We start from the raw sequence: 20,796 nt of genomic DNA, 5'->3' as shown, positions 1-20,796 counted from the left end.
ACGACCGAGCTACAAAGACAAACTTCAAGATGCATGTTTGGTACCAGTACTCCCTGCATGACTTGCCGGCATATGGGATTTTCTGCTGCTGGTGTGTTCACGGGAGGTTCCCATGCCCGGTATGCAAGGCTTCTCTGATGTTCATTTGGTTGACGAAGGGTGGCAAGTATTCTTCATTCGACAAACATCGACAATTCCTCCCTCCTGACCATCCATTCAGACTAGACATCAAGAACTTTACAAAAGGTGTCGTCGTTAAAGACCCTGAACCGCAGATGATGACAGGAGCCGCGGTTCGTGCTCAGTTAGACGCTCTCAGGTCAATAAACAAGAAGGTGGTTTTGTGGGATATGGCGAGCAACATGCCTGGACTCAGAAGTCGTGCTTGTGGAACCTCCCCTATTTTGATGATCTTCTTCTTCCACATAACATTGATGTAATGCACACTGAAAAGAATATCGCTGAGGCAATTTTTGGTACAATCATGGACATTCCTGATAAGACAAAGGATAACGTTAAGGCTAGAGTGGATCAAGCGAGGTTATGCGATAGACCAAAGCTGGACATGGCGCCTCCCAAAGCCGGCAAGTCATGGAGAAAGCCTAAGGCTGATTTTGTCCTGACGAGGGCCCAAAGGAGGGAGGTACTAGAATGGTTCCAAACGTTAATGTTCTCTGATGGGTATACAGCAAATCTGAAGAGGGGGGGTGAACTTAGCTACTATGCGAGTCAACGGGCTCAAGAGTCATGATTACCACATATGGCATGAGCGCCTACTTCCGGTGATGGTTCGAGGCTATGTCCCTGAGCATGTCTGGCAGGTGCTAGCAGAGTTGAGCAATTTCTTCCGCCAGCTTTGTGCCAAGGAGTTATCACGTACAGTGGTTGCAGAAATGGAAAAAATGGCGCCTGTGTTGCTCTGTAAGTTGGAGAAGGTTTTTCCACCTGGCTTCTTCAATTCGATGCAACATATGATTCTGCACCTCCCGTATGAAGCACGAATGGGGGGCCTATGCAGGGCCGTTGGTGCTATTCAATTGAGAGATGTCAAAAGGTTCTTCGAACTAAATGTAAAACAAATGCAAAATTGAAGCATCCATTGCAGAGGCATACATTCTGGAGGAGGTTTCAAACTTCACAACAAAATACTATGCTGACAACCTTCCTAGCGTGCATAATATACCCCCTCGTTACAATACCGGCGAAGATGAATCGAGCCTTAGCATTTTCCGAGGGCAACTCGGAAGTGCAAGTGGTTCGACCACCAAGATCTTGAAACATGAAGAGTGGCGCGCTATCATGCTGTATGTGTTGATCAACCTATCCGAAGTGGAGCCGTACATGCTGTAAGTTCTCAGCAAACTTGTTCTCAAGTAGTCACTATTCTGTGTCCAACTCCCATGTTTCTCGTTGGTACAAGGGAATTTCATCGTCAATTCTGGCGTGAATCAAGGGAACCTACCCCGCAGGAAGCTGAGACCCTTCTCAGAGAGGGTGCGGGAAATGGAATGCCCGATTTCATTTCTTGGTTCAAACAGAAGGTATAGTCCAATTTAGCTCGTACTTAGTTTGACATTACAAGATGCTTGTACATGCGAATAATATAACGAACCACCCTGCTTGAACTTGCAGGGCCAAACTGATGCGTCTATGAGTGCCGAGTTGAGACAGGTTGCCGATGGCTTGTGCCTATAGGGTCAAGTCCTTTACCTGGTTATGACGTGAATGGCTATCGCTTTCACACAACAAGCCACGAGCAGAGTCGGCCCAATCGAAGAACCACAAATACCGGAGTTTTTACGCCGGGCATTGATGGGGTCGAGTACTACGGAAGACTTGAAGAAATATACGAACTCACGTTTCATGGTTGCAAACCTCTTAATCCCGTCATATTCAAATGCCATTGGTTTGATCCATCAGTAGTGAGACGGACCCCTAATCTTGGGCTAGTCGAAATTCGACAATCATCCGTCTTACCAGGAGACGATGTCTATATTGTGGCTCAACAGGCCACGCAAGTTTATTATCTCTCATACCCGTGCCAAACCGACGACCGTCTTAAGGGTTGGGATGTTGTGTACAAGGTATCGCCACATGGTAAACTACCTGTACCAAACAATGAGGATTACAACATAGACCCCAACACATATGACGGAGAGTTCTTCCAAGAAGATGGGCTCGAAGGGAGTTTTGAGATAGACTTAACCGAAGCGATCAGAATGGAAGTAGACAATGAAAGGGTTGCTGACGAGGATGCTAGAGACGAGGTTCAGAATGTGAAGGACTTAGAATTACTTCAGCGATTACATTTAGGCAATGACAGTGATGACAACATTCCCGATCATGATTCTATCGACACGCGTGATAGTGATGATGAGACTTATGATCTAGCTAATCCCGATCATGATGATTATTTCTAATACATGTATGAGCCGTACTAATTTATTTATTATTTGTCATAACTTTCTAAGTATGTTTTGTTTAACTGTGCTGATTGGTTTACTCTTTTTAATTGCAGGTGATTGAACAATGGTGGACGGTACGATGAAGATCGCTGCGCTTTACGGAAAGAGCGGAGCTTCAGGGTCAGCTTCAGGGAGGGGTCGAGGCAAGGGTGGAGGGCAGGGTAAAGGGAGGGGTAAAGGGAAGGGTAAAGGGGCGAGGCCCCCATCGCCTACAGCTCCCTCGTCGTCATCTGAGGAGCTACCTTCCGCGCACGCCTCTGCTGACGAGGAGGAGCTACCTTTTGCGCACGCCTCTACTGACGAGGAGGAGGTACAGGAGGAGCAGGAGCAGGTGGAGGAGGCACTGGGTTCCGAGGTCTGGTTGCGAGGTCCCTCGACCCTCCCGAGGCGACCGATACCTCTTGAGAGACGCCCGATGGTTCGACCCTCTGGGAAAAAGTAAGTAACTTTAGATGTTCTCAATAATTTTTCGTTTCATATGTTGAAAATTACAATGGAAACTAATAATTTATCTTAATCAATTGGGCAGAGGGTTGGATTAAGGTCAGTGGGGGTGATCACAACCGCAAGGTCAACGGCATCCTTGGCCTTTTGTGCAGGCAAAACTTTCCTGGCTTGGTGCAGTTCCGCGAAGAGCTGCAGCCGGCCTACACGTGGGACCACTACGTCGCCGCCCTCGACGCCGCTGATCGTGACGGCAGGGTATTCCCCAACAAGGCGGAGCGGGTGAAGGGCGAGCTGTGGGTAAGTATTCCTCGCGCTACATTGCTCAATACATTACATTCACTGGACATTCTTGAAGTAATGACTGTATACATCGCGTCTATATGCAGGACTTCTACAGATGCCAGGAGGGGTACGAGGCCAAGGCGGCCTCCATCTGTGAAGAAGCCGCCAAGAAGCTCGTGAAGGACATGCACTACGAGGCGCGCGTCCAGGCCATCATCGACTACTATGCTCATTACAGACGGATGAAGGTTAAAAAAGAAGAGGCAAGAACAATGAACCTGACCAAGGAACAATTCTTGCAGGTACATATAGAACATTAATACCTACTTTTTATGAGATTAATTACGCTTAATTTCATTTTTTTCATATGTCATACACTTGATCACGTAGGTGCCTCCGTACTGGTGCGCCCAGCATGCCCAGTGCTGGGAATACATGGTGGACAAGTGGGTGGAGCCCGGGTGGGTGGAGACGCACAACGCTTGCCGGGACCGGCGTTTGCTGATGCCACGTGCATCACACCATCAAGGCAGCCTGAGCCTCGACGAATACAGGGAAAAATGGGTACGCGAATTCATTTCTTTATTCTAACGCTCAATTCTGCATAATTTCTAATCATTTTGCATTTTTGCCGCAGTCGTCGTCACATGAGGGCCAGCCTTGCTCCCAGTTCAAGGCATGGGTTCTGTCCAAAAAGGGCAAGGCAACGGAAAACATCGACTTCAACCCGGAGGACCCGCCCGAGGCGTACAACGATCCCAGCATCCACAGCCGCGTCAGTGACTACACGACGATGGCAAGGCTAGTTCATGGGCCACAGTTCGATCCGAGCACCGAGGATCTTGATGGAGAAATCGTGATGAGGGTGGGAGGAGGCAAGAAGCATGGCCGGTACTGGATTGGCGACAGTACACTCGACACGGCCTCTACTCCCACTCTCTCCCAGATCCGAGCAAGAAGCACGAGCTCGAGCCCGGCGATACGCCCACGGCCAACCACTACGCAGTTTCAGATGGAGACTCTCCAGGTTATTTCTTATTTATTCATCGTTCGTTGATTGTTACGTACTTCAGCTTTGTATTGTAACATTGGGATGAAATGTTATAGGCCCGGGTGGAAGCAGAAATGAAGCAACGGGAGGAGATGGAGGCGAGGATGGCGGAGATGGAGGCGAAGATGGCGGCCGAGCGGCAGACGATGCAGAGGATGGAGGAAGAAAATCGGTTGAGGATGGACCAAATGTTCCAATACATGCAAATTTTTGCATCGAGTATGGGTCAAGCTTTGCCACTGCCACCGGTGCTATTCTCTCCACCTTAGCCACCCACAACTACTCCTGTGAGTCACTTGACACCTTATGTTAGATCTATTTATTATTATTTTTTATACCAAGATATTAGATGGATCTGAAATTTACCATGCTGCACATCAAAATCGTACGATGTATAGCACTATTAAAATTAATTTGCCTATTTAATTTGATGCTATATGATCAATGGTTATAATGAAGCTATACATGGACATAGATTACTAAAATAGCAAACAGGCATGAATTTTAGCTTAATAGTTAACAGCTAGCAAGCAACCACTGGGGAAGTTTAAGTACTGGGGCGAGCTATGCCAGAAGACAGATAGATGGGGGGATGCCTGGCTGTCTGTCCAGACTCCAGGAGGTCCAGGCCAGCCCATGTGCACACCAGTCACCAGCAGACAAGTCCGAAAACGATGCTTGGAATCTGGCCAGTTGGGCGCCAGAAACCTAACATGCGATGCGAGAGATCATAAACAAAAGATCCAGGCTGCAACACCCAGCCAGCCACCATCCTCTAATTCGACTATTCCTATCTTCGGCGCTGATTGCGGCCGACGACTTGCCGCGCTGCTCTGTTTTTGTTCCTGCCATGGCTAGTTGGCTATTTGGGAATGGGAATCCACCAGGCCAAGCAAGCAGCCAACACATTCATCTCAATCATCTCCCCTCCAAATGTAATGACCCGCATCTGCCACCATTTTATTCTGCCTTGTGATGTACTAATAGCTGCCAGACATAAACACCTACGCAACCACTGGATGCTGAAGAGAGAGATATATACATTAACAGAACTAGTTCAATAAACAAGTGTTAGTGCTGAATAGCAAGTGTTAGTGCTGGCTTGCTGCATAACAAGTTCAATAAACAAGGCAAGCATCTTCGCATGCATGCTTATTAATGCTGCCTAATATTATGTCCAGGACAACGTCATGAAACCTCCAGTAAGGAAGCCTAGAGGAAACGCGAATGAACACATCACACATGCAGCTGCATTTAGTGTTATTAAACACCGAAAAAGGAGCTACAGTAATGCCTATGGTCATATTTGTTACTCGCTGCAGCCCTGGAGTAATGCAAACTGTGCTGCAGCCCTGGAGTTTGCTACAGTAATACAAACTGTGCTGCAGCCCTGGAGTTTGCTGCTGTTGCTCGCATCATTAAATTAAAATTTTTAACCCGTGCTCACCTCCTGTGTTAATCTATTATCATTTTCCTGCAACTTAAAAAGGAAGCTAACATTGTTTCAAATACTTCTCTTTTGTGCAGAATCAATTGGCGGCATCAAATAATCAGTCTTAAGACCCGGATTTGTCGCAGAGGTTCCATGGGCCTCCACGGTGATTATATTTCCATTTGTGGCTTATTGTGACTTAGTTGTGACTTGTGAAATATAATTGTGACTTTGTCGCAGAGGTTCTATGGTTTATTGTAAATTGTGATGATGGTTTATTGTGACTTGTGATGATGGTTTATTGTGAATTATGATGATGGTTTATTATGCGTGTGACATATAATTGTGCATGTGATGGTTTATTATGCGTGTGACATATAATTGTGCATGTGATGATGTGTTTATTTTGAATTGTGATGGTTTATTGTGAATTGAGAGGGGTCCGTTACACGTGACAGATTGGAAAAAAGTGGGGGTTTTGGTCGCTTTGCCGAGTGTAACACTCGGCAAACAGAGGAGTTGCCGAGTGTCACGGCAAAATACTCGGCAAAGAGACCATTTTCTGTTATTCTGGGAACACTTTATGCCGAGTGTTTTGGCTTTGACGAGTGTATTCCAGTGGACACTCGGCAAAGTGACCATAAAATATGACCGTTGCTCGCTTGTTTGCCGAGTGTTTTTATCGTGGCACTCGGCAAAGTGTCTAAACTTTGCCGAGTGTTATGGCTGTGGCACTCGGCAAAGTTTACTTACTTTGCCGAGTATTTTATTCGTGGCACTCGGCAATCTTGAGAAAGTTTGCCGAGTCTTTTTTCCGTCGGGCACTCGGCGAAATTGACGTCGCCATTCCATCCCGTCAAAATTTTTTTGCCGAGAGTTTATTTTTGCCGAGTGTGGATCAACACTCGGCAAACTGTTTGCCGAGTGCCCGATAGAAAACACTCGGCAAACCACTGTTTACCGACAAATCAATGCCGTGTGCTGGATGCCGAGTGTAACACTCGGCAAACTGTTTGCCGAGTGTTTTTAGGCCTTTGCCGAGTGTCTCTGGCACTCGGCAAATCTACTGTGTCCCATAGTGATGTATCTGCTCTTTGGATTTTTTTTAATTTTAACATTTTTTTGTAAACTAATTCTAAATCTAACACTGTTTATTTTTTTTTCTGAAACTAACACTTTTTGCCGCGCCTATTTTCCTGGCGCGGCGAAACGCCTGTACCACGCCATGCATGGTGGCGCGGCGAGAGAGATGACGTGGCGACAACCAAGACGATGACCGGTGACGTGGCAGAGTCTATCGCGCCATCAATCTTGTGCGGCGCTGACGCGCGGCAATCCGCTTATTAATTCGCGCATGCTGCTTCCTCCAGTGACTGCCACCCGCTTGCAGTGGCGCGGTGACCAGCCGAGGACGGTCAAGCCGGCTCACGTCGCGTCCACATGAGCCACCCTACCATGTACTGTAGCACAGCATAGCACGGGATCAGAAGACAAGACAGCTGCAGCTTGCCTCGTGTCCCACTCCACGGTCTGACGCAGCAAGGCCAGTTTGCATCGATCAGGCGGATAAGGTACACGCAAAAATCATCAGAGGCCCATACACGCGCATTCGTGGGACAGGATCAGTCTAGTCTGAGATTTGTTGCCTGTTTTATTACTACCTCTATCCACAAAAGAATGAAACTATAGCATCCATGCGTTCATGCCCATCAAAGTAGTTCAAGTTGAATCAAATTTATAGCGAATAATATTTACAAATATATCATCAAATCGGTTTATTTTAAAAGTATATTCGATAAATATAATCTAATGGTTTTTTTGGTCAAATATTAGTTGTATTTTTATAAAATTTTCATCAAATTTAAAAGAATTTTATTCCTCAAAAAGGTATAATTACATCCTTTTCTTGGAGGCGGAAGTAGTAGGAGTATTTCATATGGGTTACCCATTTAGCAAGATCCTACTCTAAACAAATAGTGTCAAGTCAAATTTAGAGATGCCTCGCAATTAACCGTTATATCACTTATCTGTGTGTGAAACCATTTCTCAAAAAAAGAAGAATAAAGAACTTGAAACCATTTGTTCAGGTTTCATCAAAAAGAGTCTAACGGTTCAGCTAGTGTTCAGGTTTTATCTGCGAGTAGTAACTTGAGAATAGGCGGTTAATATTTTTTTTTCTATTTGCTTGTTAGCTCACTTTTTAAAACTTTGGTTGGTTTCACGGACTAAGCTTTAGCTCTCATCACATCGGATGTTTGACACTAATTTAAAATATTAAATATAGACTAATTACAAAACTAATTGCACAGATTAAATTAATTTGTGAGACGAATCTATTAAGCCTAATTAGTCCATGATTTGACAATGTGATGCAATAATAAACTTGTGCTATTGATGGATTAAGACGGCTTAATTGATTCGTCTCGCGAATTATTCATGTCTTCTCCAATTAGTTTTGTAATTAGCTCATATTTAGTTTTCCTAATTAGTATCCGAATATCGGATGTGACAAGTATTAAACTTTAGTCTCTAGATCCAAATACCCTCAAGTTGGGTACTCTCTCTGTTAACAAAAATCTAGATTTCATAGGATTGTACATTAGTAGTAAGTTGTAGCTATTATGTTAACGCGCCCTAACGCATGGCAATCTGGCATTTTGCATAAGCCTAGAGTACTATTTTATGTACTAAAGTATGTACTACTAGTAGCTAACCTGACGCGCTTCTGTGTCCTATTGGAAGTGCTGAAGAGCAAGTCTAATAATCTAGACTTGCTAAAGACGGTAACACTATGCCATGTCATGTATAGCTAGTTATATAGCCAACTCATATTATAAATTGGCTGCAACAGTGATTGCAAGCATTTATAATCTTACGTACTCCCTCTGTTCCTGATGTATGTTGTTTTCGTTTCCCGAGAAACAACTTTGACTAAATATATATTAAAAATATTAATATTTATGATACATAATTAATATCATTGGATAGATATTTGAATCTAGTTTTTTAATAAATTTATTTGGAGATAAAAATGTTGCATGTATTTTTTATAAATCGAGTCAAAGTCATCAGCATGCGAATCATGACAACTAACGTTTAGGGACGGCATGCAAACTGGCCTCGCTGCGTCAGACCGTGGAGTGGGACACAAGGCAAGCTGCAGCTGTCATTGTGAAAAAAATCAGGGCTGCAGCCAAGATGACGTTCTGCTTGCCAGAAGCAGGTGTCTGAAGATCCCAAGAAGTGATATGAACAAGATGGCTGTTCAAACTGACCCTGGTAACAAGATGCATGGGAAACCGGTTTCCTCTCAGAATAGAAGCCTGATGACTGCGATGGAAGTCATTGTCTGAATGCAGTTTCTCCTATTGTTGGCGGTCTATGTGTGTGCCGCTTTGCATTTGCTTTATCTCTAGAACTTTGTAGTCTCTAGCTTTTGCTGGTACTTTGGTTTCCTCCACCGGCTGGTGTGGGTTTTGGAACGGCTTAAAACTGTGCTGTAATTGACTCTGGGTCTTTTGGCTATATAGTTTTTTTTAGCAATTTTGGCTATATGGTTGGAAGGCCGGGGCGTTTTGGCCGTTGAACTCTGAAAAAAGATGCATTTTTTCTATAGCCATATAGGTAAAAAGCTCTTCTTTTTTACCCCTCTTCAGCTATTGGGCGATGGGCCATTAGCGCAGCTTGCAGCAGCAGTGCGCCACCGCTCTGCTCCCTCCTTGTGTCTCTGTCAACTCAGGCACGTGCATATGTCACGTGCCACCGTTTGCGCGCACGACGAGATGGTTGGGCAGCGCAAAAGTCCTGGGCCCTCATCGCTTTTGCTTCAGTCACACATCAGCCCTGTGCAATCTGTTGCCAACATCCAAATCCATGATATGCGAGCACCACTCACCAAGAAGCCACCAAGGACAGCCCAGCACACGGCTGCTTTGGCCCCTTTGGCTTCTTGGTTAGGATGGCTCCAATCCTCTGCCGTCCTTATCGGCGACGTAGGCCAAACTCCCAAAGTTGAGAACCTAGCCGGGGGCGAAGGCGCCGGTCGAGACAAAGATTTCGCCGGAGAGGCGGATGCCGCTTTTGGGGGCGACACCGCCTGCTCCAGCGACGAGGCGGGTGGCTCCAGCCATCCGTAGAGCCGAAATCACACCTGACGCGCTCCCCTACCTGGCACACCAGCTATCACGGGTTCGTGACCGCGACAAACATCGTTGTTCGTCAGATGTGAGAGGTGTGGGTCTCCAGTGGCTCGGGTACTCAAGAACACAAGAGACACATGACGATGTATCCTGGTTTGAGCTATCGAGGCCCTACGCCCAGCAGTGAGATGTTCTTCGTATTCAAGACCACCCAAATCGGGGGGCTACAACGAAGGAGAAAGAGAATTTGGTAGGAGATCGCTCGGTGCTATCCTACGGCTCGTTGGCGGTGAGGTTTCTTCCTCAGCGAAGTAAGGAAGTCGGCTCTCTCTCTTTTTGGGTTGTCGAAGGAGCAACACTTCTGCTGTTCCTCTCGATTTGCTCAAAGTTATGTTCGCTCGAATGAACCCCCTCCTATGGGAATCGTCCTTCCCCTTATACCCTGAGGAAGGTCGGGTACAAGTAGGTTTGGGGGCTTTGGTCTATGGCCTTAATGGGCCGGTCATAGGAGAGTGCTGCTGCGGTGTGGATGGACCTTGGCTTCGTCACCGAGTCGGGGGAGCTGCGGGCACCGCCTGATGTCGCTAATGCCCCTGACATTTGACTGTCAGGGGTTGTCTGCTGTGGCCCAGCCTCCCTAGGGTGAACCTTCTCGAGGCTTCCTTGACTGTGAAGGCACCCCGCGTGCTTGGAGTTAGTGAAGCCACTTATCCTGTTGTGTCACGCCATATGCGTGACCTTGTCGAGGGAGTGGCCGACAGCGCCTCGCGGACCATTGAACGGGCTGGCGCCGTGGAGCCTTCGTACCTACGCTGGCCTTGGACGCCCAGCTGGTTGGTCGACGCTCAGGATGTTGGTTGCTGGCCCGAGCGTTAGCTCGGGTCAATGCCAGGGCTGGAGTCAAGCTTGGGCTGTCGTCGATTAGGAGTCCGAGGCGGCCTTGGCAAGCCTTCGAGCCTCGAGAAGTGGTCCGAGTGTGTGTTCAGGCTCTACCTTACTCTTGACCGCAAGGTGCGCGCGAGCGTACCTGATAGGTATAGCCCCCGAGTGATCTTGACGGATCGGTCGGGGGGTTTGTCTATTGAGAGCCTATCTGCCGAGGACTTAACATACCACTATGTGTTGACTCTTGTCAGTTAGCACCGGCATATTACTAGTATATATAAAACTACACATGCATGCTGCCATTTTAGACATGATTTAGTTAACCCTTACGGTATAAAACTACAAACATCAAAGAACTTTTAAAGCATTTAGTTTCAATGATTTTCAAGAAACACCGAGAACTTTTTACCCTCATACATGCAACCAGGTGTTCTAGGCAGGTGAATCTCTACGTCTGCACGTCTGCGATCCCCACACGCAAACAAAACAAATGGAACTAACATGACAACCAAGAAAGAATAGAACACAAGAACCAGCCCAACTCAACTATTAAGCACATGCATTCAAATTTACACAAGAACCAACCCGACATATATAAGATTTTTTATTGTGCAATTTCTTTTGGCCAGATAAACTCATGTGCCTATTCTTATAATACAAAAAAGACCTTGCTATTTCGGCACACATTAATAGTTCATGAGAAAAAAAAGTTTGACCAGTTATTGGTAGGCTATAAGCCTCATCTCTGCACCTCTATAATATACACCAAAATTTTCTTTACTATAAATCCACCCCGCTCAACCACCCCTGTACGTAGTCATGCCTAATCTAAGTCCACCCTAATCTGTGTACCAAAGTAATCCAATTTCATACAAATAAATGACTAGGGTATCTTCTCAAACCATCTTCTCTCTTACTCATTCCAGATCCTAAGGACAAAATCATCCGCGTCATGCACGTCATTGAAGCGCCAGAACCCCACCCAGCGCCCACGCACACTCCCCCGACGCTGCCTCCACCCCGTGATACCGTTTGCATTTTCCTATGTTTGTCATAAAAAATAAATTGCTATTTTTGTGGTTTCCTATTTTTGCCGTAAATTGCGAGAGGACGTACGTGAACGTGATTTCCGGTTTCCTCTTTTATTTGTGGTTGCAGGAGGATCGTACCTGCGGCTAGCTAGCTATATATATCTCTTTCTTGGCATTATATTGCGTCGTACGTCCTCGTATCCGTCGTCATGGCTTCAGCAGCTGGTTCCACCGCTTCAAAGGTGGCCGCCGGCGCCTTGTGCGTCCTGCTCGTCCTCAGCATTGGCCGCCCAGCCTCCTTTGCGTGGGAGACGGCGGAGAGGAAGAAGTTGACGCCGGAGGAATGCAAAGAAATCTGCCAAAACACAGCTAACCTCCTTTGCGATGGACCTGGGGTATTGTACAGGGCCAGCGGATCGATGTAAAAAATGCAAGGATAAGACAGGTCTGTGCATCGACGACTGCCTAAACCCCAAGAAAAACAGCGTTCCTGATGATGTATGGAAAGTGTGACGTGACCATGTAGCGATGCACATCGGATCTGCCCAGCCGTTGTGTTTTCTACTTCTCTTTCGTTCTTTTACTATTTATTTATTTACCTCTGATATGATGATGACTAACAAATCGTAAACTATATGTATGCAGGGTTCACTACCGGAGACGCCTTTTTTGCCGAGTGTCCCAGACTTTGCCGAGTGCTTTTTATCGGGACACTCGGCAAAGAGGCTATTTGCCGAGTGCCAGAGAGAAAGCACTCGGCAAACAACTAGCACTCGGCAAAGAGGTGGTTTGCCGAGTGCCAAGCACTCTGGCAAACAATAACACTTGGCAAAACTGGTCTTTGCCGAGTGTTATTCTCCTGACACTCGGCAAAGGCCGCAGCCGTTAACAGCCAGCAGCCGCCGTTAACCCTTTGCCGCGTGTCTTCTTCTGACACTCGGCAAAGCGGTGATTTGCCGAGTGTCATTTTTTGACACTCGGCAAAGCGGTGATTTGCCGAGTGTCATTTGTCGAGTGCCAGGCCAGGTGGCACTCGGTAGAGAATTAAAAGAAAATACTTTGCCGAGTGCCAGATCGGGGGCACTCGGCAAAGGGAGGATTTAACCCGGCCGGCCCACAGTCGGCCAACACACACCGCACACACGCACGTAGGCAGCGCCAGCGCCGCCGCTGCCACCCACGCCCGCGCCCGCGCCGCCGGAGGAGGAGAAAGAGGAGAGGAGGAGAGGAGGAAGAAGGAGGAAGAGAAGGAGGAGGAAGAAGGAGGAAGGAGGAAAAAGAAGGAGGAGGCGCCCCGGCCGCCGTTGCCACGTCCCCGGCCACCGTCCCTCTACATGAAGCGCCCGCAGGATTGGGTGAAGCCGAAGCCTTCAGAGCTTGGAGACTGCACCACCATCATGCTCCGGAATATCCCCAACAAGCTCAGGTAACCCGCCCCAGCGATCATCACGAGGGCACGGACATGCACACAAGCTGCATTCTTTTCTTAGCTTGTTCTTGACAAATCTTGGCCCCATAGATTCAGCGGTTTATCATGTGTGCAGGAGCGGCGATATGATCAGTTTGCTCGACGAGCAGTGCGCGCGTGCGAACAGGGCCGCCGGCTCCATCGTCGCAGCGTACGACGTCTTGTACTTACCCATGGATTTCAGGTGATGAATCTAGATCCTGCTTGTTTTTTTGCTGCAATTTTTTTCGGTCAAGAAACTACATGAAATTAAGTCTGAAGAGAAAACGAGGGCACATCGTGTCCCTTTTACTTTTCTTCTTTTGGCACATACAAGAACGCAGATTTCAGTTGTCCTTGTTCTGAGAAAAGCTATAAAGCAAAGAGGCCGAACAAGACAATAAAATTTCATAGTAATGTAGAATGGTTTCTTAACGGATACTAATGTTTAATATTTGCTGCATAGGCTTTGGACATGAATCTGGCCACATTATCTAGTGCAGTATATGTCCTGTCTCATTGCACACGCGAGAGTAGAATGGTTTCTTAACGGATACTGATGTTTTGGTGCAAATTTGCATTGTACTACTAACTGAAAGCACATAAAAGCTGTAGGAAACTGAACTTGTAGAGTACTTTCGTTTCTTTTGTACATGAATAGGCAGGATTCAGTCGACCTTGTTCTGGAGAAAGCTAAAGAACAAGGAGATAAAACTGCACAAGTGAAGTTTAATGCATGGTCCTTCCAAAAACAAGTTTAATGCTAACATTTTTATTCTGAAATAACTTAAATGGAATTTACGTTATAGCCAATTTTGTTATGGAACACTATTGTCCTGTTTAAATTTTCTTGATGACAGACTTGGCCAATGGCCACTATAGGTTAATTTTCCTGCATTTTTCTTGCTAACAAGTTTGGCCAGTGCGTGCATTTTCTTGGTGCAAATTACTCAATGCATATTATTTCTTAAATCTTAAGACCACTAATGATTGCTGCAAGAATAAGAGGTTTAGAAACTGAACTTCCACAGCACTCTTTTGTTTTTTAGATATAGAACTTCCACAGCACACTTTTGACACACGCAAAAATGCTGGATTGAGTCCTCCTGGGGAAAACTAAAAGACAGAAAACAGCACAGAATGAAACTTGATGCGGGTGCTTTTTTAGAAGCAACAAAATGGATGGTTCTGTATTACTTCTAGTAGTTGTATAAGTTGACAGTAGTAACCACTTAATTAACTGAACTTTTAGAGTGCTTTTCCTTTCTTTTATTTGTTTTGTACATATGTACATAGATGCTGTCGTCATTCACTACTGGAATCTCATATTTTTCTATGGGTGATAATTTTTTCTGTGCGTTTTTTTCGGTACGCACAGAGAAATTACAATTTTTCCGTCGGTTCCAAAATATCCCGACAGAAAAATACTAAAACCCACAGAAAAATCATATAATTTTTCTATGCATGACAATATACACACGGAAAAAATCAGCAATCACAGAAAAATGCAATTTATTCTGTCGGTTCTTTCAAAACACATAGAAAAAAATATGTACATGCACAGAAAAAAATCCTAACCCTAACCCGTCGGCCACCGCGCCCCCAAACACCCTCTCACGCACTAGACCGCGCCCCCTCCCTCACTCTCTCCTTTCAGCGCGCCCCTCCCTCTGCGACTCAGCGCCGCGCCCCTCCCTCTGCAACTCAGCGCGGGGGCTCCTCCCCTCCCGAGCAGCGCCGCCACTCCCTCTCCTCCCTCTCCCTCTTCATCGACGCAGCCGGTGTGGCCCCTCTCCTTCACCCCCGGATCCGGCCAAATCCATGGCGGGCGCGCCCCTAGGCGGCTGGATCCAGCGTCACCGGTGGCGCGAGGACGAGGCGGGGCCGCATCCGGATCCATCGCCGCCGCCGCCGACCGAGCAGATCCGCACCCTCCCCTTCTTCTCCCCCGCCGGTGCCCCTCCCCTCCCCCTTCTTCTTCCTCGGTGGGTGCCCCTCCCCTCCCCCTTCTTCACCCGGCCGGATCCGGCCCTCCCTCTCCCGGATCCAGGCGCGCCGTCCCTCTCCCAGGCGTGGCCCTCTCAGCGCGCGGCCCCTCCCAGGCGTGGCTCTCTGGGCGCCTCCCCCCAGCGCACCGCCCCTCCTGGACACGGCCCTCCTGGGCGCATCCCTCACGGTGCGCCTCCCCTCCTGAGCACAGCCCTCACGCCGTGCGGGCCCTCCCGAGCATGGTGGATATGGAGCCCCTTCTCAGCCCGACGTCTAGATCTGCAGCTCCAAGCGCAACCACATCAGGGCAGTTGCAGCTCCGAGTGCAGCCTCCTTCCAGTGGCTGAGGTGAGCCCTTTGCCAACGACAAGCACCCACAACACAAGCCAGGTATGCATGTTCCTTCTCTTTCCTTTTGTGCAAATTTGAGAATGAACCCTAATTTAAGCTATTTTGGTTATGTGTATTCAGAACAGATCAGATCTAATCCCATGTAAGGAACTAAGCTATCTCCACTTTGCTAAAGCACAATTGTTTCTAAGTTTATTGATGGATTAAATTTACTTTGACATTGCTAAAGCTGCTGGTTGTGGACTGAATTTTGTTAAATGACTAGTCTTGATTTTTTGCACTACTGCTGCCTTGATGTTGTTTCATGTAATCGACCATATATGACTATTTTAGTGTTTTACACAGCACTGCATATAGGCTTTAGTGTATTAGAAGTATGCTTCTTTCTAATTCCACCTTTTTTATATGGACTGTTTTAGTGTTTTACACAGCACTGCATATAGGCTTTAGTGTATTAGGAGTATGCTTCTTTGTAATTCCACCTTTTTTACTGTGTGCAACACTGCAAATCAAGACCCGAGTTACAAAACTGATTTTTATTGTACAATTCTCTTAGTATGCACTATCATCATTCAAGTTATATCATGGTATGCAGAGATAGCACCTGACTTGATGTTAGTCCTTATTTTTTTTGTATGCAATTGTTGATAAAAAAACAGACATACCCTGTTATGCTTAAGGAAGATGAAACTGACATGTAAGATTACTCTATGCACTTCATTTTTGCTCTTAGTTGATGTTCATGCTGTTTTGTCTTCTCTATTTTAAGTGCCTACTAGGTGCAGTATTAAATTATTTTTGTAGTCAACAATCTATAGGCAACAGATAGAGCACACTATGTGATTGTAGTCAACAAAGATGGTATTGGTGAACCCAGCTAGACATACTAGGCATTCAGGGAATTTGCCAATATGAGATGACCCAAATGATTTAAGTGAATAGCTCTATCTTGAGTTGGTAGTTGCTATCAGACACTATCTTGAGTTGGTAGCATCTGAATTGCCCACTGGTGTTGCAGCCAGATTACCCCAGGAGTCTTCTGCGGCAGATCACTCCATGTGTCTGATTCTTTTGGGACTTTCAGATGCTCATTAGACTCCATCTTATCTTTCTCACCCCAACTGGATACTACATTAGACTCCATATTATCTTTCTCACACCAACTGGATCCTCTACTACTCCAGCCTCCCCAATCAGTGGAATTGTCCAGCACCTTAGCATGCACTTCCCATGAATTATCTTGATCTGCTGGCTTTGCAGCAGCTCCAACTCCACTACCCCAGCCTCCCCAGGCACTAGAATCATTCGCAGCACTAGCATTTTGTTCCCAACTTGAGTTCATTGTTGTGCCATTTTCCCATGAGCTGCCTTTCTGAATATTTTGCTCTCCAACTTAAGTATTATACAACACCATGCATTATACAACACCATGCATTAAAAGTTAATATTTGTATGTCAAGTCTGGTTGCGTCTAAAAATTCAGGACCATGCATTAGCAGTTACTCTGTCTTTGAGGTAAAGAATGTGTCAGGCTCAAATGGTTGTATGTCTTATACGTTTATGACTGCTGTTATCTCTTTCTATTGGTTGTATGTCTTTCTCTAAAATAAAATGGTCTATATGCTTCTACAGATTGAAACAATGTCTTATTTCTTAGCAATAATTTGGATATTTTTGTGAAAGCGTGACTAGTATAGCACCTCATGTATGTTACTAGTTTGGTACATGTCAAACTGCCTGTTAAAACCATTTGTTTTGTTTGTTAAAACAGTATCTTGAATATCTTGCATATATCAACCTAATCAATCATTTTGATATGTGATATTTGCGGAGCTGAGATGATATGGAACCCTAGTCTCATGCCGCGCTGCTCTCCCCTTCCCTAACTATGCCTTGTGACTTTTTTTGTTTTGTACTACTCTTGAGTGGCTGTGATGAATCAAGTTTCCATTAGAGAACTTCTGCAGTTTAGCACCTTATGAGCTGGTACTTGGGATACTTGGTTCTATTTGCTGCTTAACTAGGATGGCTTGTACCAGTACAAGCAACCAGTTCTGTGGCCAGTTCAATTCCCATTAGAGAGGGAGAGAATTAAATTAAGCTCCAGGTGAAATTAAGTTGTAGTTGTCATGCTGATAATGGGTAAATCTGAGCCATTTCTCGAGTTCTTTTGCTCTTGATAATGGGTAAATTTCTAGAGATGGTCACTGTCTTCTTTTTGCCCCTAGCATTTCCCCACGTGTCCTGATCTACATTCAAACTCTACCCATTCCAGTTGCTGGGATGCTCCCAATTGCCATGGCCATCATCAGACTTCTTCTCCCAGGCACCATCACCTCCATCTCCTTTTCTTTTGTCCCATGTATTTTCTGATTTGCCCCATGGGTCATTTTTATTCTGATTTGAATCCACCTGTGATGGAAGGTTTGGATGCCCTACTTGCGGTAATGCATTACTATGTCCTTACAGTTTTTCTTTATCGAATTTGTGCTTTATCTCAATGTCTTGTAGTAAATATGATGGCAACTGCTTTCAGAAATCTAAGCATTTGGTGAAGCGTGTTGATCCAGAAATGGATGGTAAGTAATGCACTCTTTAACAAAAAGTTCATGCTTGGGGGAAATCTATGATACAAACCTTTTTTTATCCATGCAGGATACCCTCAGGAACAATCCCATTTAACAAACAAATGGTTCAGCTCAAAGTCATCAAAGAAGGTAATACTCATGTAGTCATGTCATGTTCACAATTTTCTTCTGTATGCTCCTAGAATATCGCTCTTGTGAATATCTATTGCATATCAGCACCAAAGGAACTTTTGAGGAAAATTCTGTTATATCCTCATTAGTGAGCATATGTTGATAGATCAGTTATCTGTCTTTTTACGTTAGCAAAAGGAAAAGGCAGCAAGTTTACTTGTTTAGCTTGTGTAAGCTTCTGTAGCTGGTTCACTATTTATTTTAATTGTATCTTGTCTGTTAACGAGCTTGGAAACAATATGATGCATGTAAGTTGTCTAAAAGGAAGCCCACAGTCCACCAAAATTTTTGTAAGACAACATAGCTCTCAGTACTTGTGTTTCTATTATGCATTATTAAGCAACAGAGATATTTTTGTGCCAATTTTAAGACCTTTCCCTATATAAAGAAATGCTATCAGTTGAGCCTAGTTTTGTCAATGGCACATTTATCATTATTGCTGATCTTTCCTTTTATGGTGTTATATGTAAACAGATACCTCTGACTGTTGTTACTTCTGTCATTGATGGCTTGAAAAAACTTTATATCGAAAAGTTAAAGCCTTTGGAAGTTACATACAAGTTCAATGATTTCGTCTCCCCTTTGCTGGTACATACTGTATTCCCATTTTTTTGGATACTTTAGGAAACAGAAATGACTACCTTCCTGTGTAATCATTGTAGTATTCATGTTGACTGTTCTTACAGGTAGAGATGGAGTGCAAGGTGAAGCAGTTTACAATTGGTTGAACAAGAAAAAATAGTTTGGTTTCTTTTTTGATATCCATATTTGTGAATTCATTGTAGTATTCATGTTGAACATGTAGATGACTAGATATCATATCTGTATATATGATATATGAGCTGATAGATCAGACTGATTCTATTTTTGACATAAGTGTTGACTCCATTCATGTTGAACTACTGATTTGTGTATTATTTGAATGAAACCTTGTTGGTCATGCACAGAAAGTACTGTATGGAAAATATATATTTTAATATGCTGTTGCTACTGTTTTAAAATAATTTTTTTTGTGTGTTTAACTCTTTTTTCCTGTGAGGCTGGCTACACAGAAATATATTTTTTTAATCTGGGTGAAATAAATTTTTCTGTGAGTTCACCTAGATCGACAGAAAAAACATGTGTTTTTCTGTGCGTTTATTTCTTTTTTCTGTGTGGATTAACACACAGAAAAATAGTTTTAATCTGGGCGAAAATAATTTTTCTGTGCGTGTGAGACCCACAGAAAAATTGTTTCTGACGGTGAACCCACAGCCGTCAGAAAAATATTTTTCTGACGGGATTCGTATTTTTCTGTGTGTTTTCGCACACATAGGAAAAAACGAGATTCCAGTAGTGATTGTTCTAGAGAAAGCTAAAGGATAAAGACAAAACAGCACAAGTGAAATTTGATGCTAGCATTCTGCATTCCTTTCTGGAGCAACAATGCAAAGCAGATGAAATTTAGTAGCCAATGGTAGCATGCATGGATCACTATTAACTGATATGCTATTGTGGTAATATACTTATCACTTTGCTGTGCACAGATGGAATATGCTAACATGTAACTTGATTTATTATCTTTCCTGCATTTTCTTGGCCAACAGCCACAAGGATGTGGCTGTGGGTTTGTCACCTGTATTTTTTAGATGAAACATGAGCATTTCGTTGTCGTACTATATATGTATACCTTAGAGGCAAATTTAACTTTTCCAGCATTTCTCAAGGCCACATGAATGAAAGCTGTAAAAATAAGGTTAAGGAAAGTTCACTTTCACAGTACTTTCCCCTTTCTTTTTCTTCTTTTGTACACACAACAGACACAATGACACGAATGCTGGCCTCAAGTCTGTCCTCGTCCTGGGGAAAGCTAATTAAAGAGCAAAGAGAGAAACACAACACAAAATAAAAATTGATGTCAGTGGTCTTTTGGAGCAACAGAATATTGTTTCGTTGTGGTAAAACTGATGTCCTGCCAGTGATCACTTGTGATAAACTGAGATGTGGTGGTGGTAGACTGGTAGACGGTAGTATCTTGTTTACCTCCATCTGATCTGATGTGTGCTGTGGTGCTTCTTTTTTGAAGCCGATTACTACTACTACTGTGATGGAATTCATGAATGATGATGATGTGTGTTGATGCGCAGGAAAGAGGCCAACTTCGGCTACGCCTTCATCAACTTCACCACCTCGGCGGCAGCCAAGAAGCTCTACTGCTCTCTGCAAAACTGCGTCTGGAAAGTGCACGGCTCCAAGAAGGTGATCAGGATCGACCAGGCCACGCAGCAGGTTTATGTGTCATGTGTGTGCACTACTCGTACGCAAAAAACGCAATCATGAGGGTGATTTGATGTGTCTGCATGGATGTGATATATATTATGATGGATGTGATATGTGCAGATGGATGTGTGGATGGATGAAATATATATGTGATAGATGAGATATATATGTGATGAATGAGATATATATGAGATATATGTTTGTATGAATTTATTTGTCATGATGGAATATAAAAAAAAAATTAAAAATTGCCGTTTTG

At 44.7% G+C, this 20,796-nt stretch overlaps 2 protein-coding genes across 2 annotated transcripts; both read left to right on the top strand.

The window, feature by feature from the left end:
* The first annotated feature begins 2,544 nt into the window (after positions 1 to 2,544).
* LOC136507719 (uncharacterized) lies at positions 2,545 to 4,514 on the top strand. Its single transcript, XM_066502353.1, has 6 exons — positions 2,545 to 2,833; positions 2,995 to 3,209; positions 3,299 to 3,496; positions 3,585 to 3,758; positions 3,832 to 4,221; positions 4,302 to 4,514. Exons 1-6 carry the CDS (start codon positions 2,545 to 2,547, stop codon positions 4,512 to 4,514), a joined length of 1,479 nt encoding a protein of 492 aa, XP_066358450.1.
* An 8,102-nt stretch (positions 4,515 to 12,616) lies between these two features.
* LOC136508907 (EH domain-containing protein 1-like) lies at positions 12,617 to 19,115 on the top strand. Its single transcript, XM_066503688.1, has 6 exons — positions 12,617 to 13,158; positions 13,277 to 13,384; positions 18,031 to 18,098; positions 18,175 to 18,236; positions 18,753 to 18,866; positions 18,965 to 19,115. Exons 1-6 carry the CDS (start codon positions 13,067 to 13,069, stop codon positions 19,004 to 19,006), a joined length of 486 nt encoding a protein of 161 aa, XP_066359785.1. The 5' UTR covers positions 12,617 to 13,066; the 3' UTR covers positions 19,007 to 19,115.
* The last annotated feature ends 1,681 nt before the right edge of the window (positions 19,116 to 20,796 follow it).

The sequence above is a fragment of the Miscanthus floridulus genome, chromosome 15 (genome assembly GCF_019320115.1).
Source record: "Miscanthus floridulus cultivar M001 chromosome 15, ASM1932011v1, whole genome shotgun sequence".
Lineage (NCBI taxonomy): Eukaryota > Viridiplantae > Streptophyta > Magnoliopsida > Poales > Poaceae > Miscanthus > Miscanthus floridulus.
The sequence above is the reverse complement of the archived record's forward strand: the minus strand, read 5'-3'. Positions and strand labels throughout refer to the sequence as shown.

What these genes read in the sequence shown, in the direction of transcription:
- LOC136507719 (XM_066502353.1), top strand. Translation starts at nt 2,545, where the DNA reads ATGAAGATCGCTGCGCTTTACGGAAAGAGCGGAGCTTCAGGGTCAGCT. An exon ending in TTCCGAGGTCTGGTTGCGAG is followed by an intron (nt 2,834 to 2,994) that starts GTCCCTCGACCC and finishes TCAATTGGGCAG; the next exon opens with AGGGTTGGATTAAGGTCAGT. An exon ending in CCAAGGAACAATTCTTGCAG is followed by an intron (nt 3,497 to 3,584) that starts GTACATATAGAA and finishes TTGATCACGTAG; the next exon opens with GTGCCTCCGTACTGGTGCGC.
- LOC136508907 (XM_066503688.1), top strand. Translation starts at nt 13,067, where the DNA reads ATGAAGCGCCCGCAGGATTGGGTGAAGCCGAAGCCTTCAGAGCTTGGA. An exon ending in TGTTGATCCAGAAATGGATG is followed by an intron (nt 18,099 to 18,174) that starts GTAAGTAATGCA and finishes TTATCCATGCAG; the next exon opens with GATACCCTCAGGAACAATCC. An exon ending in ATTTCGTCTCCCCTTTGCTG is followed by an intron (nt 18,867 to 18,964) that starts GTACATACTGTA and finishes CTGTTCTTACAG; the next exon opens with GTAGAGATGGAGTGCAAGGT.